The following is an 18,720-nucleotide window of genomic DNA, read 5'->3' on the forward strand; positions in this document are numbered from 1 at the left end:
GCGGGTTCTTATCTGGAGTGCAGTCAATATAACCACGGTGTGATGCCGGGGTCGCGGTACAGCTGTCCGTCCACGTAGAGCCGGTCCACGGCGATGACAGCACGGGAGCCTTTCTGGATGAAGCTACGTCGAATTGGGAACAGGACCTTGCGTCGTTCCAGGATCTCTTTGGGGAACTGGTCGTTCACGCTGAAGTCCGTTCCTTTCAGCTCTCTGCCGCGACTCTTCACCTGTTCCTTCTGTTTGAATTGACTGAATTTGGCCACAATAGGCCGTGGTCTCCCGGTCCGCGACCTCACGCCCCCCAAGCGATGTACTCTATCGAAGTCGATGTTCTTTACGGTGTCCTCCGGCAGCTTCAGGTGGATTTTAATGAAGCTTTTCACCGTTGCCTCCGCGTCCTCTCCGGCAGATTCTGGAATACCAGAAAACACAAGATTATCTCTCATGCTACGGGCTTGTAGATCGATAACGGACTCTTTTATTTTTTTATTTTCAATGTTTAGCTGGGTCACGTTATCGGTGAGAGATTTGACCGACTCCCGTAGCGTGGTATTTTCAGCGGCAAGCGATTCCACCTGCTGCTGGCTGAATTCCAGGGATTCTCTCAGAGATTTAAATTCCCGGTGTAAAATCTCCACCAGGGACAGCTTCGCATCGAAACTGGACAATCGCTTGTCGATTGACTCCAGGATGTCTGCGTTGTCTTTGCCGGCAGGCGATGTTGTACCGGGGGAGTCTGCCGGGCGACATCTCTTCGATGACGGCGTCTCAATTTTGGCCAGGGAGGATGCACTCTGGGCCTTCTGCATTACTAAATCTTGAAAACAGCGGTCGATGTAATCTTGGAGAGCGTCTAAACTCTCCCCGTTGTCCTCCAGGGTGTTAGAGATGATAAAACAGATGTTGTTAGTTATATGACAATTGATTAGTATATTTGGTAATACTGAAGCTTGGAAAACCTTTGTTAAACTCTATGCTGCCATTTGCTTTTTTTCCGCCAATTCTCCGGCGTCTGACGTCACCTACAACATGGGTCGCTTACCTTACTCGTCACTTACCCTGCTCCGTCCTCCTTACCCTCTGCTCCGTCCTCCTTACCCCCCTATATTTTGTATTTGTAAATCAAATGCGTATTTGTGTATTGAGTTTTGCAACTTTGCAAATAAGCATTAAGACTATATGTATTTAAATCCTAACAGTATCTGTAACCAGATATTAACAGAAAAATTTGTAACACTTGGAAATATTTTTTATACACATAGACAAATTCTCATCTGTAGATGCACAAAAGTAAAATGTTCACATATTTTGGTTTACAAAGTTACAAATACGCATTTGATTAACAAGTACAAAATATTTATGACTGTTGGGTCTGTGTTCCCACAGGCCCCGCTAGTTTAGAGACTTATTCCTCATGAAGAGCGAAATCAAGACAGAACATCTTCAACCGGTCTTTAACTCGCTAACGAGGAAAGGCTTTGGTCAGAAGCAGGCAGTGGAGCTCACGCTCCACCTGTCTCTAGCCCAAATCCTTCAAAGAGCAGCTGTCCTCGTAGCCTTTTTATTGACAAACTGTTACAGTTCACACAATAAGACACATCACAAGCACCTCCCACTGTAAACACAACCCCCCCCCCCGGTTACAAACACAAGGTGCTGTGTGTGTGTGTGTGTGTGTGTGTGTGTGTGTGTGTGTGTGTCCATGTCCATGCTGTCCAGTCTCTTTTGCAGCTGCTAGAACACACCTGTTCAACATCTATTCAGTCAATCATGTTTATTTCGCATCCACAGACACATTGTACCTGTGTCCTTTATCAGGCTGTAGAGCGATAAGCTTTGATCTTTTTTTTATAGACTTTCCTGGATGATTTAAAGTCATTTTGAGTCAACACTCAACCTGCAGTGAGTAAATTTTAGGTAAAAAATTCCCTGAGTGTCAAATATTTATTGATGGAGAGAATTTGTTAATTTTTGGCGGGGAATATGCTTAAAATGCTTTCTCATTTAAAAACATTTTCATAAAATATTTTGTTCTGGACGTAGTTTTTTTAGTGGGACAAACATTTCATCACTCATCCAAGCGACTTCTTCAGCTGACTGCAGGTTTCCGACCTTATAAACAGAACATTTGCACAATAACTGAAACTAGCCCACTGAATGAACAATGGGCTGAGGTAAGTTCCTGGATCATTAATATGCAAATTCTCATGACCATTGGTCAAAGACCACTGATCAATGGCCATGACTACCATTGTTTCAGAGGGTGTCCGTCTCCCAAATCCACACTAGAAGCCAGTTCCACAGCAGAGGGGCCTGAAAGCTGAAGGCTCAGCTTTCTGTTGTGCTTCTAAATACTGTAGGAACTGCAAGTAAGCCTGCAGTGTGAGAGCAAAGTGCTCTAATGGGATAGTGTGATGCTATGAGATCTTTAAGCTATGATGGGGCCTGATCAGTCAAGACTCCGTCCTCTGTTCTTGTTTCACTGTGATGTTACAAAGATCTGTTTTGTGTCCCAGCTGATCAGCAGGAGGAGAAGAGTCTGACGGAGCACCAGACGAACATTTTCAACCATTCGGACTCAGCTCAGCCGCTACAGTGGACAAAAATGTCATCAACACAAAAGGTGAAGAACCTATCACTTTTATTGAAACTGTGCACTTCATCAGCGGATGCTTGTTTGTCAAGATTGAAAAGGATTCAAGAAGAAGTTTGTCATTTCGTATGGTATTACCCAGGCTGAAATGAAAGTGTTTCTCACCAGCATCTACAGTGCAATAATCAATACAACTAAAAAGAAAAATGGTTTGACAAACAGTAAAAAGGCAGTAATAAATCACAACAATAAAAAGGGGTAAATAACATAAAATCTTAATTCATAAACAAACTCCAGTCCAAATAGTCACACTCATACAGGTAGCATCAGCCCTTTCACAGAAGGGGATAATTAAATTAAGTAGTGTGTGTATCTGGGGAGTATATTGTATGCTGTGTGTGTGTGTGTGTGGATAGGAGGCATCAGAGTATAGCTGTGCTAATAGCTGAATGTATGGTTATTGGGTGCAGTCCTGCTTTTCTGAGTCTCCCAAGGGAGTGCAGACACTTTTGTGCTTTTTTTGATAACTGCTGTTGTATTAATGAAGAAGGACGGTTCATCAGCAAGGTGCACACCCAGGAACTTAACACTGCTGACCCTCTCCACAGCAGCACCCTCTATGGTGAAGTCTGTGTGGTGATCTCTGCCAGACTTCCTGAAATCGATCACCATCTCTTTTGTTTTGTCCACATTGTTGGTGAGATTACGGGATCTACACCACACTTCAAGCTGCTCCACATCTATTCTATAAGTGGTCGTTGTCAGTGATGAGACCAACCACAGTTGTTGTCTGCAAATTTCAACAATATGATTAGCACTGAGTCTGGCTTACAGTAATGTGTGAGCAGACTGAACAGCAACGGGCTCAGGACACCCCCCAGAGGAAAGTCTGTGCTCAACAAGATGGTCTTTGATGTGTGGCTGCCCACCTTGACTGTCTGTTGCCGCTTTTCAAGAAGCTGAAAACCCATTTGCAGGTTGCAAGGTCCACGCCTGATAGCATCAGCTTTTCCAACTGCTGCAGAATGATCGTGTTAAAAGCTGAGCTGAAGTCGATGAAAAGGACTCTGGCAGAGGGGTGTTCTTCCTCTCCAGGTGTGACAGCATAACATGGAGTGTGGTAGAGAGAGGTCATCTTCTGTAGATCGGTTGGTCCTGTATGCAAACTGAAGGGGATCCAGGTCTATTTGGAGACTGTTCATGATGTGCTTCAAGACCAGCCGCTCGAGGCATTTACTCACAATTGGTGTCCCTTGTCATTGGGGGAGGGGGCTTGTAGTACGTAATGTGTTGGAAGCCCTGCCACAGCATCGTTCCTCACACTGTGTTGAGAAGCGCTCCACAGTCTGATATTGTTGTCAAGGGAGCAGACATTGGCCGGCAACTGTGTCCGTACGTCTGGCTTGTATTGGTTAGCAGCTAGCCTCGCATTAGCTCCTCTATGCTTACCCTGCTTCTGTATCCTATCACACCGCTTTCTGTGTTTCCTCCTGGGTGTTGCTCAGAAAGAAAAGAAAGAAAAAGAAAAGAAAAACAAACAAAACACCTGGATCACCTGTATGGAGAAAAATAAATTGTGCAGCACGCAAGATAGACAGCGCACAATGTGCTTTGAGGCAGCAGGAAAGAAAGGTGTAGTCCGTGTCTGTGAACACCGGTGTGTACACCTGTGTGCATAGCTGTGTGGATCAGCATGCTTGTATTCCAAAGGTTTCTCCATGTAACGATCTGCTAGGAAGTGTGGGGAGCCATAGCGCCGTCCCCCAGGGTATGAAGCAGGTATGGAGGAGGTCCAGGCCCCAGATATCCAGAGGCCCCAGAGTACAAGGGCCCAAGGAGGACCACCAAAAGGGGGGGAACCGTGCCACCCTCCTGGGAAGAGCTGAGTAGAGCCCCAAACGAGAGGTCACCCAGCAGCTACGGAGCAGAGGCCAGAGGGGGTTGCAGTGGCGTGCCCGCGGGCTCTGTCGGCAGCCAGCTGCGGCAGAGAGGACCGAGCTTCAGGCCCAGAGGGCAGAGGCCTGAGGGCATCCCATCCCCCGGAAGGGGTCCAGCCGGGCCACAGGCGCCAGGCCCCGCCAATCGGCCAACAGCAGTGAGCCGGTACATACATGAGCGCCCAGCCCCAGACGACAAGGACCACCAACACACCAACGTCTGAGGGCATCAGCCACCGGCAGGGAGTGTGGTGAGGGGAGATAGGCCTCCATACTTAGGAGGGCCTGAGATGTACCCAGAGAGGTTGAGTCTAAGACCCAACCTGACATATAGACACAGACGAACAGGCGCACGCGGATACAAACGTGCATTCCCACCCCATGTGCACAACCAAATACTCGGCACTCACCCAACGTGTAGACAGACACAAATAGACACTGCACAGACAGTCGCACTCCCCAAACATACTCTATATCCCAGGTCCAGGTACCCCCGCCCCCAGAGGGGCAAGCCGCACCTAAACCCAGGAGATGTAACCCTTCTCTCTGGGGTGGAGGCAAGCGTACCACCTCCTTATCTGCAGTAGTAGGGAGGCCCCGCATCCCAGACCCCAATCTGACGGCCAGCACCTCCTCCCAGCGCCCCAGCCCTGACGTCTAACAGAACCGGGGTGAGTGAAGACCCAACACCTCCCTAACCCCACTCATATGTAGTGTTGCTGTGTGCTGTTCTAAAGTGCATTTAAAACACAGGAGAGCATGGTACTTGCTTCCTCTCAGAGAGCAGCACGGCTCTTCCCGAAAACCCTTAGTGTCTATATGCATTTAAAATTGAGGGTAGGGCAACAGCACCAGAGGTGGGTTGGAATACACAGACCATCCTTTGGATGCTATAAAACGTGCCCACCCCCAAGGCCCTATATGTATGTGTTATGTGAGAGTGTGAGTAATGTGGATGTCTAGGTTGCAGAATAAAATTGAGGCACAGGCGGCCAGAAGGGGACAGAGGGGGAGTGCCTCCCCTGCACCTTGGTGACATACCTGCACTCCAAGCCCTGTGCGTGTGGGTGTGGTAGAGCGGGAATAGGGAGGCAGCTTAGGATGGGGAGGGAAGAAAGGGAGGGGCAAGCGGCCCCTCCCTGGGGCCAGCTCCCCCGCTGACCCCAGTAGGCACCCCCACACTCTGGAACCCACCAGGGCAAGGGGGCCCAGGCCCATCCGGACCGGGGCCCGCAGCAGCAGCACCGCCCAGCCCCACAGAGTCCGGAGCAGCCCACCCGACTCCATCCCAGAGAAAACTGCACCCACCCCATCATCCAGTCATCTCCCAAACTACACAAGACAATAGACACCCAGGTTGAGTTCATTCTCCACCTCTCTTATATCGCTCCCCCCACGTGCAGAGTGAGCTCCTGTAGAGAGGAGACCACCTGCAAAGATATAACAGCCTCCCCACCAGTTAGAGAGCCCCCTAGTTGGGCCGATGCACCAGAGGTCCCCTACACTGGGGCTGAGCCCCCCTGCACCCACCCGCCCACAGCTCTGGCGACACAACAGCCAGGACCCAAGCCCCCAAGGCCCAGCAAGCACCCCAGACCGGGGGACGGAGCACCCCCAAGCCTCCACGCCTGTCCCGGACCCAGGCTACCAGACCAGTAACCAACATCCGCCAGCACAGACCCTCCCCCATCTCTGCTGTACGCAGCCACAAGGGAAACACCATCTAAGAGCCCCCAGAGCCCCTAACCAGGTCATGGCCACATCCCCCGGGTTAGGCCCTCAAGGGAAAACGTCCCTAGGGACTCCCCAGACGCCCCAAGGCCATCCCTACCCCCGTATCCACCACAATAGCGAAGGCAGGACCAAACCATGACCCCCACCCCCACTAGGTGATGAAGTCGATCAAAGGAGCCCAAAGGGATTGATCAAATGTGAGGCTGTTTCAAGACGACTGTGATCTATTAGATGGTTTTTATATTGGTTAGAATTAAGATTATTTTTATTTTTCCCAGTTAATGAGGACCATTTTCTTGGCTATGCATAGGGCCGTAAAAACAACGTGGGCTGTGTTTATTTCTGCAGTGACCTCATCCAAGTTGCCCAGCAAGCATACTAATGGAGAGGCTGGAATGTTACATTTCAGACACTTTGATAAGTCTTCACATAACTCACGCCAAAACTTCTGAACTAGTGGACAGAACCAAAGAGCGTGGATGTAATTGTCCGGTGTATTTGCTGTGCAGTGTGAGCAGTTGTTGGAAGGCTTATAGCCCATCTTGAACATCCTATGACCAGTATAGCGCACTCTGTGTAATATTTTGTGTTGTATTAATTGGAAACTGGGATTTCTGATCCATTGAAAGGTTTTTAAGCATATCTGAGACCAAAGGTTTGGGTCTAAGCTGATCGATAAATCTGCTTCCCATTTTGCAGTAGGAAGGGATATTGATTCATCTACTTTAGAAAGTGTTTGTAAGTAAAGTTTTGTAATATGTCCGGATTGTTCCAGATAGGTGTACGTTTGCATGGGATTAATGAAGACTCTGTCATTTTTAGAAACTCCCACCATGCTGTCAGAGAAGAGCTGATGCTGACGCTTTTAAAGCATTCATGTCGTTTGATGTTTGAGCTGATAAATGGTAGGTCTGAAATTTCTAGGTTATTACATAGGGCCTGTTCTACATCTATCCAAGGTTCATCTAAGACGGTGTGTTTAAACCATCTAGAGGTGAACTGAAGCCTGTTGGCTAAAAAATAGTGATTAAAGTTAGGCAGATCTAATCCTCCTTTATCCTTGGTCTTTTGCAGTGTTTTTAAGCTGATACGTGGGGGTTTATCTTTCCAAAGGAATTTAGAAATATACGAGTCTAGAGATCTGAACCAATCTTGTGATGGCTTATTTGGGATCATTGAAAATAAATAGTTTATTTTTGGCAAGACCATCATTGTTATAGCGGCGACCCTTCCCATGAGTGATATGGGTAAAGATTTCCATCTAGCCAGATCAACTTCTACTGTCTTTAACCCTTTAAAGCCGGTCGGAGTGAACACGCTCCATTTTGCGTAACTATTTATAAATCCCGGTAGCTCTGCAACCAAGTAAGCTAGCGCAATAATTTTTTTTGCATATGAAACCGGAGGAATTGTACTTACATCTTATGCCATCAGCTTGTCCTAGGTCACAGTTTCCTTCCACATATAGCTTTGCAAAAACTGCATAAAAAGCGCTTGCAGCACCAAAAACAAAATATTTCAGAAACACGCTTTGCCGATCCGATGAGCTGTTCATAACACTTCCTACATCCATCAGCGTGAACTATCCCATGTCCGCCATGACCTGCCCGAAACCGGAAGTGACGTCATTTTGCGGAAATGTAGTTTTTTGCCATCAGGGCCTCATGAGCCTGTTTTTAAAAGTTATATTTGACTTTATGACTTTCTGTGTCATTTCTGGGATGCTTAGGACTCATATTGCACTGCTGGAAATAGTTTATTTTGATGCATATGCTGTTTTCTTTGCAAATTTGCATTATAATATTTATTTTCGTTTTTCCTACAGTATATGAAAATTGGTGTATTTCAAAAATAAAACTAAGAAGACACTCAAAATTAATTTCCTGTGGTGAGAAACTAGTTTGTGCAACTTTTTTGCATTTACAGTTTTGAGGGATATGCCTCTTAAATTTCTCTAACTAGAAATATATGTTAAAAAAACGATTTTCAATTTTTTTTGTAGTTTATTGTACTTTTTTGCAATTTATGTAATTACTATGCACTTAATGCATACATATTATTAAAATTTGGGCTATAATGGTTGTATTGATGTATAGCAACTTGAAATACTCCCAAAAATGGCACTACAGCATGTAAAACTATAATATAAGCTCTGGCGCACTTGGTTCTATGGTAGGTCTTCAAGGGTTAAAAGTGGGATGTGGTTTAATTTAGTTAATTCTGAAAGTTTAGTAGAGACATTAATACCTAAATATTTTATATTTCCAGATTGCAGTGGGGAAGGAGAAGAATTATGGAAGGAGCAATTAATCGGAAGGACTGTTGATTTTGACCAGTTAATTGAATAATCGGTTCAAGGTTCTTTATTTGTCACATGCATAGTTATACAAGTATAACACACAGTGAAATGTAGCCTGACACGCTCCTCGACATGTGCAAAAAAATTGGGGGGGGGTGTAGAGGAAAAACATTATATATATATATGTAGTATATACATTGGGTGAATGTGCAGTAGTAGCAGCAAGCAGGTGAATTCTGTACATTAATATGAATAGACATCTGACTATTTTACAGGATAGACAATATAAACATATTTAAAATTAAAGGAATTGAAATGTACATTGTGCCTTGGTTTAGAGTGTCTGGAAGAGAGTCCTGTCTCAGTCAATTATAGATGATGTGAGAGGGCGGGTGTGTGTGTTTAGGGCACGGATGGCTTGGGGATAGAAGCTCCTCTTGAGTCTCTCTGTCCTTGCCCGGAAGATGCGGAACCTTCTATCAGATTGCAGAAGTTGGAACAGTTTGTTGCCAGGATGGGACGGGTCCTTCAGTATCTGCGCTGCTCTAGTCCGGCATCTCCTGGTGTAGGTGTCCTGAAGCAGGGGGAGAGCAATCCTGCAGCAGCGTTCTGCTGTACGGATCACTCTCTGGAGAGCTTTTTGGTCCTTCACACAGCTGTTCCCAAACCACGATGTCATGTTCTGTGTGAGGATGCTCTCCACAGCGCCTGTATAGAAAATCCTGAGGATCTTTGGAGAGACCCTGAACTTCCTCAGTTGTCGTAGGTGATACAGGCGCTGCCTAGCCTTTTTGGTCTGGACCTGAATGTGGGCAGCCCATGTCAGGTCTGAGGAGATGTGGACACCAAGATACTTGAAGGACTGCACCCTCTCCACTGGAGCTCCATTGATGATAATGGGCTTGTAGTCTCTGTGCTGACCCCTTCTGAAGTCCACCACCAGCTCCTTCGTCTTGCTGACGTTCAGCTGGAGGTGGTTGTCCTGGCACCACGATGCAAGATTCTTCACTTCATCCATGTAGGCCGTCTCATCGTTGTTGGAGATGGCACCCAACACCACTGTGTCGTCAGCAAACTTCACAATGGTGTTGGAGCCATGGGTGGCCACACAGTCTGAAGTGTAGAGGGAGTAGAGCAGTGGTGAGAGGACACATCCCTGAGGTGCTCCTGTGTTGATGGTGATGCTGTTGGAGAAGCACCTGCCCACCCTCACCACCTGAGTTCTGCCAGTGAGGAAGTCCAACACCCATGCACACAGACGGCTGTTAAGTCCCAGATCCCTCAGCTTTGTGAACAGTCTGCAGGGCACTATTGTGTTAAACGCTGAACTGTAATCAACAAACAGCATTCGCACATAGTTACCCTGTTTCTTGTCCACATGGCTGAGAGTGGTGTGTAGGACGTGGGCGATGACGGAGACACTTGAGAAAGAATTTATCAATGCAATTACCCCAGAGAGATTGGTTTGTGAGTTTTGGAGAAAAAGTAACACATCATCTGCATAAAGGCTGATTTTATGTTCTACATTCTTACATTTTATGCCCTTAATTGTTGTAGCCTTTCTAATTCCTGCTGCTAGTGGCTCAATAAAAATTGCAAACAGTGAAGGGGAGAGTGGGCATCCCTGTCTGGTGCCCCTCAGGAGACAGAAGCTGGAGGATGTTTGTTTGGTCATTTGTTCTGACACAAGCTGTTGGGGAATTATATAATATTTTTAACCAGTTTTATAGCTTGAGGGAAATACAGGGTCTTTGCCTGGTTTTAGTAAGAGACTGATATTTGCAGAGTTCATATTTGGTGGTAGTCTACCATTTTCTTTGATTTCCTGCAACATCCTGTGAAAAACTGGTGCCAGAATCGCCCAGAATTCTTTGTAAAAATCTATTGGAAAGCCGTCTGGACCTGGAGCCTTATTATTGCGCATACTTATCAGAGCTTCCTGGAGTTCACCTGGCATCAGTGACGAATCCAGTGCCATTGCTTGGGTGTCTAATAATTTTGAAAGAGTTATGTTGTCGAGAAATTGATCGATTTCATTTTTAGATGGGTTTATTTGTGGTGTATATAAAGTTTCATAGAAATCCCTAAAAAATATGTTTATTTTTTTAAGATCATATATTGTATTCTCAGATAAATCTTTAACGGCACATATAGTTGTTTTTTCTTTATTGATTTTTAACTGGTTAGCAAGAAATTGTCCGGATTTGTTATCGTGTTCATAATTTTGCAGGCAAAGTCTTTGTACTAAGATTTTCGTCTTTTTATTAATAATTTCTTTTAATTCTAGTTTTGTTTTGCGTATTTTGTTTAATATTTCTTGATCTTGGTGTGACACATAGGCTTTTTCTAAGAATTTGATGTTTTTTGATGTTTTTTTTTCTAGTTCCTGAATATTTTTGTTTTCTTCTTTCTTATGTGATGAGAAAGAAATTATTTTACCTCTCATTATGGCTTTCCCTGCTTCCCAGAGGACAGATGCTGATGTTCCAGGAATGTCATTAAAGCCTAAATATAGAGTCCATTTTTTTAAAAAGTATTTGATAAACTCTTCGTCTTAAAGATACAGGAGCATGATCGCTGACAGCTATAGGATGAATCTCAGTGTCTGAAATGTTACTCAGCAATGAGCTTGTGAAGAGAAAATTATTTAGAAGATAAAGAAACTCACAACTCAGATATCTATTTTTTACATGCGCATGGGCAGTCAACGATCCGATCTGCTTTGCACTGATGTGCACAACAGATGAGACACAGAAAAAGCGCCCAGGGCATCCTGAACGTCCTTTATTTATACTTAAAGCAAGTCTCCACAGCAGTAGGAGTGTCATGTTTGGAACTCCTTAAAAGGAGAAAGAGAGGGGGAGTGCCAGTCTGTCCGTTTAAAACCGGATGTCACCACATTCCTTTTACACATATGGCTTCAATTTCTCTCTCCCTGTGTTGGCTCCAATTCACAACCTCTTCTTCCTTTAAATGAAGCTACAACTTAAGCATAATCACAAAATTAAAAATCTTTCATCAGAGCTACTGAACAGAAAATAATCCAGGCGAGGTTTTTTTTTTTTTTTTTGTACTCGTTTTTATTCATTTTCAAATTAAACCGTAAGTCTTTTTTGTAGATGGAATCTTATTTAATGCAACCACAAACCCAAACTCAAAGGGGTCTGGTGATGCCAACCTGTATGGATTGTTGCTAAAACAGTATGCAGTCAGAAGGAAAACAAACGTCTTCTTTCAGCCAGTCAGAGCTGTGCTCGCTGTCCAAGCCTTTTTGTTTCAATCACAAAAACTGGGCCAATCCTGGGACAAAAATCAAACACTGCAAAAGCCAAAAAAGAAAAGGTTAAAAACTGTATTTGGTGACTAATCATGTTTGATTCACCCCCCAGGTTTGGGAGCGGTTCTGTGGGCCGTAATGTGAATATTTAAGAAATTGGACAATGTTTCTGTTCAGGCATGATGCAAGGTAGTGCTCCTCCAGTCTGCTTTGTAGGCCATTTTGGAAGCAGCAGTCAGGTGAACAGCAGATGTAATTCCATTTTTCAATCTCCAGGCCATCTTTGAAGAAAAGCATGAATGGTGTGATGCCGAAAAGCATGAATGATGTGATGCCGACTCCATGGTTAAGTCGGTGGCGCCGCACCGACTTAACCTTTTTAACCTTAAAAAAGATGGCGCCGGTGCATGTGGCTTGCTGTCTATCACTGCCAGTGTTGGTTGTTTGTTTTGATTTTATTGACTATTGTAATAAATGCCAACTCTCTCTTGGTGTATGATCGCCTAACCGTACTGGATCTCCGACCTTCTGCCAAAGGCTGGGCAAAGTGGAACCAAGCTGGACATAAAACTTTGCCCCCGCTAATATCGGAGATCCCGGCTCACCTGTGCCGTGTTCCAGATCCACCACTCCGGCAAAAGTGCTGACGCCGGGGTCGAAGGGCTGGCTTCCTGGTGAAGCTGAAAGCTTCTTTAAGGTATTCTCTTAAGCCCTTATCCAGAAAACAAGGAGCGGTGCCAAACTTCTGTTTCTCTCGGCGATCGTTGGAACCTGTCTGTACCTGGCTGGTACCTGTCATCTGCCTGGATGGGATGTTCCAGTCCCGCCGGCGTGGTGTGAATCTGCGGAACCTGCGGCCTCTGTGTCGGGCTTCTAGGACGGCTAGTGACGGGGATCCGCCGCTTACCGCCAGGATTGGCCTGGTAAATGCTAGGTCCCTAGCGAACAAAACGTTTATCCTGAAGGATTTCTACACATCCCGAGGACTGGATTTTCTCTGTGTGTGCAAGACGTGGCTGAGCGCTGGGGAGTGCAGCCTCTTCTCAGATCTTCTACCTGGCGATTGCTGTTATTCTAATTCCCCACGTATGTTGGGCCGAGGAGGAGAAATAGCTACGATCTTTAAAAGTCATTTTAAATGTAAGAAGCTATCAACCCCGTCGTTCACCAGCTTTGAACTGTCTGTTTGAGTTGGGCTGCTCTCACACAGTGTTGTGTGCGGTGGTTTATCGGCCTCCAAAATACAATAAGGACTTTGTGTTGACTTTGCTGACTTCTTGGCTGAATTCCTGCCAAAATATGATCGTGTTGGTATTGTTGGGGATTTTAATATTCACGACTGTTGTCCTGATATGCCCATGGCGAAGGGCTTTTTAAACCTTATTGATTCGTTTAATCTGGTGCAATGTGTGACAGGTCCCACACGTGAACGTGGACACACACTTGATCTTGTTTTATATCATGGCTTTTCTGTTTTTAACATAGATTTGTGATGCTGTGTTTTATGACCACAGTCCTGTGATGTTTGAAGTTCCTCTTGCCTGTGCCTCAGTTAAACCTCACGCTGCTGTTCAGCACTGTCGTGTTTTAACTCCTCCACTGCTGAACACTTTTCATCAAGTCTCTCCTTGTGCTCGTGACCTCTCAGTCTCTGTTTCCTCCTCTGCTGTCTTTGACAGGTTTGAGCATGTGACTCTTTCCGTTTTAAAGGAGACTGTTGGTCGTTTTAAGTCTGTAGGGTCTCCAAATGATGCCGTCCCTCCTCAACTTTTAAAAGAGGTGTTACCTACAGTTGGTCCTTTGGTTCTTGAGCTGGTAAACCATAGTCTGACTGTCGTCAGGTGTCGTCCCTAAAGATTTTAAACATGCAGTAGTCAAACCCCTGATTAAAAAACCTGCTCTGGATCCTACGGTTCTTGCAAATTACAGGCCTATCTCCAAACTACCTTTTCTTTCCAAAATTCTTGAAAAGGTAGTTTACAGCCAAATAATGGCCTTCCTGGAAAAGCAAAATGTGTTAGAGGTTTTCCAATCTGGTTTTAAAGCCTTTCATAGCACTGAATCAGCCCTTTTAAAAGTTTTTAATGACATATTTTTAGCGACTGATGCTGGGGACTGTGTTGTTCTTGTGCTTTTAGATTTGATAGCTGTGTTTGATACCGTGGATTATGCCATTTTATTCTCTCGTTTGGAGCACTGGGTGGGCATTAGGGGCACAGCACTGGAGTGGTTCAGGTCCTACTTGGCGGGGCGAACTTTTTTGTGTCAGCCTCGGTGACTATGTGTCGTCCTCCGCTCCCCTCTTGTGTGGTGTCCCACAGGGCTCAGTTCTAGGCCCCCTCCTCTTCTCTTTATATCTGCTTCCTCTTGGTTCTGTACTGAGAAAGCACGGCATTCCTTTCCACTTTTATGCTGATGACTGTCAGATCTATGTCCCTCTAAAGAAAAAAGGCAGATACCTTACACAGCCATTACTTCAGTGTCTCGATGACATTAAGACTTGGATGTCTGTTAACTTTTTAAAATTCAATGATAAAAAGACCGAGGTGATGGTTTTTGGCAGCCCCACTGAGACCCCCAATGTGTATGTAAATTCCCTGGCACAGTATGTTAAGCCAACTGTCACAAACCTGGGGGTCAAAGTGGACTGTGAACTGAAGCTTGACAGTCAAATTAAGGCAGTGGTAAAATCTAGCTTCTTTCACCTCAGGCAGCTGGCAAAAATAAAGCCAATTCTTTCACGGCAGCACTTTGAGACAGTGATCCACACCTTTGTTAGCACTCGGCTGGATTACTGTAATGCACTTTATATTGGGGTGAGCGCATCATATATTAGTCATCTACAGAGGGTGCAAAATGCCGCAACTCGTCTTTTAACTGGCACTCGAAAGTTTGAGCACATTTCCCCTGTTGTAGCTTCACGTCACTGGCTGCCCATTTCTTTTAGGATTCATTTTAAAATTCTTTTATTTACTTTTAAAGCTCTCCATGGCCTAGCTCCATCTTATCTCTCTGAGCTGCTACAGCCTTATACACCCACCCGCTCTCTCAGGTCAGCTGATCAGCTGCTCCTGAAGATACCCAGGACTGGGCGTAAACTTAGAGGAGATCGTGCTTTTGCTGTAGCAGCTCCAAACTGTGGAACGAGCTTCCTTTAGAGATTAGACAGGCCACTTCTTTATCTGTTTTTAAGTCACTCTTGAAAACCCACCTCTTTACCCTGACCTTTGACACCACGTGAGATGTTGGTTTTTATTTTTATTTTAGTTGTTTTTAGGTGATTCGATGCTGTTTTATCTTGTTTTTGTTTTAATATAGGGCTGTTTTAATTTTATGTTTTATTTATTTATTTAGCTGCTTTCTGTTATTCTATTGTTTTAACTTATTTTCTGTACAGCACTTTGTTCCTGTGCTGGGTATTTTAAAGTGCTTTATAAATAAAATTGGATTGGATTGGATGGGGCCAGGTAAGCGGCCAGAGACAGCTCCATAAGGAGTGGGTTAGCTAAGCCAGTTTTGTCGGTGCTGTCCAACGTCATGTACTGTTCATAGCTGGGTACAGTGATGCAGGTAGACAGAGGTTTGCCACATGATGCACTTAGCTCTCAGACAAAGTTTGGGAACATAGGAAGGCAGTTTTTTGATATTGCGGGGTCCAGTTGGAGGAAAAAGCCTGTGAACCGCGACAGCTTCTGAGCTGGCAGAGGAGAGGGCTAGTCCACCTGCAGCTTCTTAGCTGCACAGTGAATCAGGGGCTGACTGCCGAAGCAGTGGCGGCACATTGGGGCTGTGCACACGTCATCACAGATAATCTGCCTTAAAGGCGTGAATAAAGGTTTCCTCAGCCAGGACACGTGAGGGCATGATATCCCATAGCACGTGTGTTGTACCGAGTGTATTGACTGAAAAGGAACTACTTCAACCTTTGGTTTAAAACTAGTGTTAATAGAGGAAATTTGAAGGTTGAGTTTGTTCCACGACTGCATTTCACTCACTGCCTCTGTTTGTATCTCTGTCACTGCAGGACCAACATGGAGCAAGAAGTCAGCGCTCTCAGGAGGCCGACAAACCTCACAGAAGAAAGGAAGAGAAAACATACAGTTGTGACTTGTGTGGAAAGTCTTTTCACTGTTCGGGAAACTTAGAAAGACACCAACTCATACACAGTGGAGTTAAAACGCACAGCTGTGAGTTGTGTGGAAAGTCTTTTAACCGTCCTGGAAACTTAAAAACTCACCAACTCGTCCACAGTGGAGTTAAAGCCTACAGCTGTGAGTTGTGTGGAAAGTCTTTTAACTGTCCTGGAAACTTAAAAAAACATCAACTCGTCCACAGTGGAGTTAAAGCGTACAGCTGTGAGTTGTGTGGAAAGTCTTTTAACCGTCCTGGAAACTTAAAAACTCACCAACTCGTCCACCGTGGAGTTAAACCATACAGCTGTGAGTTGTGTGGAAAGTCTTTTAACCGTCCTGGAAACTTAAAAACTCACCAACTCGTCCACAGTGGAGTTAAAGCGTACAGCTGTGACTTGTGTGGAAAGTCTTTTACCCACCCTGCAAGCTTAAAAACACACCAAGTCGTCCACAGTGGAGTTAAAGCGTACAGCTGTCACATTTGTGGAAAAACTTTCCGCTGGCTAGTCAGCCGAAACAATCACCTACGCATTCACACCAAAAATAATGTTTACTGCTGTGATCAGTGTGGTAAAGCTTTTGTGATATACAAAAACTTACAACAGCACATGTTTACCCACACTGAGGAGAGACCTTATAAATGTGACCTGTGTGAGAAGACTTTTAAATCTCCACATTACCTCAAATCACACCAAAAGATTCACAGCAGAAAGAAACTCTAAAAGTGCAGTTACTGTGAGGTATGTATTTTTCTTTTAACAGTTTTACAATTTTATATGAATGAAGTTTAATTTCAAAGCTTAAAAGTTTTAAAAGCTCCTCCCCTTTCTCTCTATCTAACATTCACACTCCAATGGATGCATCGGAGAGCAGGTTGGAGTCAGTATCTTGTGGGATGCAGAGTAGAGCATCCAGGGGTTTAATCACCAGTCTTCCCATTAAGTAGATTACCTACAAATGAAGACTTAATGTTGCCCAGTAAGCTGAGTGTTATAATGTAAACAGTAAGATATAATTGGACACTGGCACAGATACTCCTTATTTCAGGCGCCATTAAAAATAAAAATGTTGAGAGAATTCCCTGACTTCCACTGTCTTTGTGTCTTTGTTTAGAAGCAGAGCGACACAGATGGATCCAGTTCTCAACCCTGTCGTCACTGTGGTAGTGGAAAGAGTTTCTCTGTGACTTTTGTGGAAAAAACTTTCAATCATCAAGAGAACCTAAACAACATCAACTCAGACACACTGGAGACAAAACGAACTACTGCAAAGAATGTGGGAGAGGCTTCCCTAAACCAAGTGAATTAAACCAAAATTAACTCTGTCACATGGGGTCAAAAACCATCTCTCATTCACCACTGCGGATCATCTTAAAGTGCATGGAAGAGTCCACACAGGAGAGAAACCATACAAATGCAGAAACTGGGAGAAAAGTGTCTCGCTGTCAGGAAGTCGTAACAAACATGAACGTACATACATGGAGGGGAAACTACAGCTGTGACCAGTGTGACAAATCAAAACATTTCACACCCATTGATTTTGAAAACCTTCAATATGAACTAAAGCCATCAACAGGATGTGAAACGACCACTGATGTGACTTTATATCCAAGAAAAAGATAAAAACTCAAGCTGATCTGGGTCTGGGTTGTACTTTGGTGTATTACCACCTTAAACAGTTTGATCTTTTTGTGGTTTCATTGACTCAGTTATGTCAGATTTCCTCTCTGTCCTGGTCTGGATGCTCATCTGTAAAGAAGTAAAACTCGGATGGTTCAGTGGTCTCTAGCAGCTGATTAGTGAGCCAGCACTTCTGTGTATCATGCAGTTGTGCTTCTTTTCCTCTTGTGTCGACTCAGCTCAGTTACTTGGTTAGAGGGTTCCACATATACAAGAATCCTTCCTGGAATCGGTTTTTTGGTATGAGGTGTTCTTGGGAAGACGTCACACCACCACCACTGTGTCAGGCTGTTCCTGTGATCTTCTTTTAATGCCACGTGTAACGGGAATCTCTCGAAAAATTACAGCTCCAACTACAGCTGTTGTTAGATGTGAGATGAGCCTTTCTGTTGTTGAATCTCTCCCCCCATTGAATCTCTTATTGCTGAATCATGACCTCTGACCTTATCTAAGCTAAGTAAGGCCTGCAGGTCTTTAGATGATGATCTGGGTTCTTCAGTGACCTCCTGGATTAGTCATCGATGCACTCTTGCAGTATTTCTAGTCAGCCACTTGCTCCTGGGAGGCTTGAGTACTCTTCCATTTTTCCTGTAGTGTGGATAATGGCTCGTAGTTCGCTTGAGTCCCAAAGCCTTAGAAATGACTCTGTAACCTTTTCATACTGATGTCAGTGACTTTGTTTCTCTGTGTGAGGTCTTTCAGCCAGCTTCCATACATGGTCAGGTTGTTTTTCATACCTTTTTACCCTTAACAAATGAAACCATTTACAGACTATTTTCCACTGACCCAGGTAACCTTTGTCATATTTCTTTCCTTTTTGATCATCTGAAACATTCAAATGTTGAGTCCTTCAGGTGTAACCTTGACTGTTTTCCCAGTTGCAGCTTAAGCTAGGCTTAATCCTTCCTCTTTATACTACTGCTTAGCCACAACCAGCTGTGACAATGTTTATGGCTGGTTTGGTTAAAGTGCCAGTTTAGTAAATAGGAGAGGGCTCTCAATCCCACCAGTGCATAAAAACGTGAGTTCTCTGTCATTGCTCACTTTCTGTAAGAATGTCATGGC

At 44.6% G+C, this 18,720-nt stretch overlaps 1 protein-coding gene across 1 annotated transcript in view; it reads left to right on the top strand.

Annotated features, from left to right (window-relative positions):
- LOC146702350 (uncharacterized) overlaps positions 1 to 18,720 on the top strand; it is a 54,698-nt gene that overhangs the window by 7,701 nt on the left and 28,277 nt on the right. The window contains exon 2 of the mRNA XM_085468809.1: positions 2,520 to 2,626. Within this exon, the coding sequence (XP_085324935.1) occupies positions 2,609 to 2,626 (18 nt within the window). The 5' untranslated portion in view covers positions 2,520 to 2,608. The remainder of the gene's footprint in view (positions 1 to 2,519; positions 2,627 to 18,720) is intronic.

The sequence above is a fragment of the Copadichromis virginalis genome, linkage group LG9, assembly GCF_057382275.1.
Source record: "Copadichromis virginalis isolate Kocher_CV1m ecotype Utaka linkage group LG9, C_Virginalis_male_GT1.1, whole genome shotgun sequence".
Taxonomy (NCBI): Eukaryota; Metazoa; Chordata; class Actinopteri; order Cichliformes; family Cichlidae; genus Copadichromis; species Copadichromis virginalis.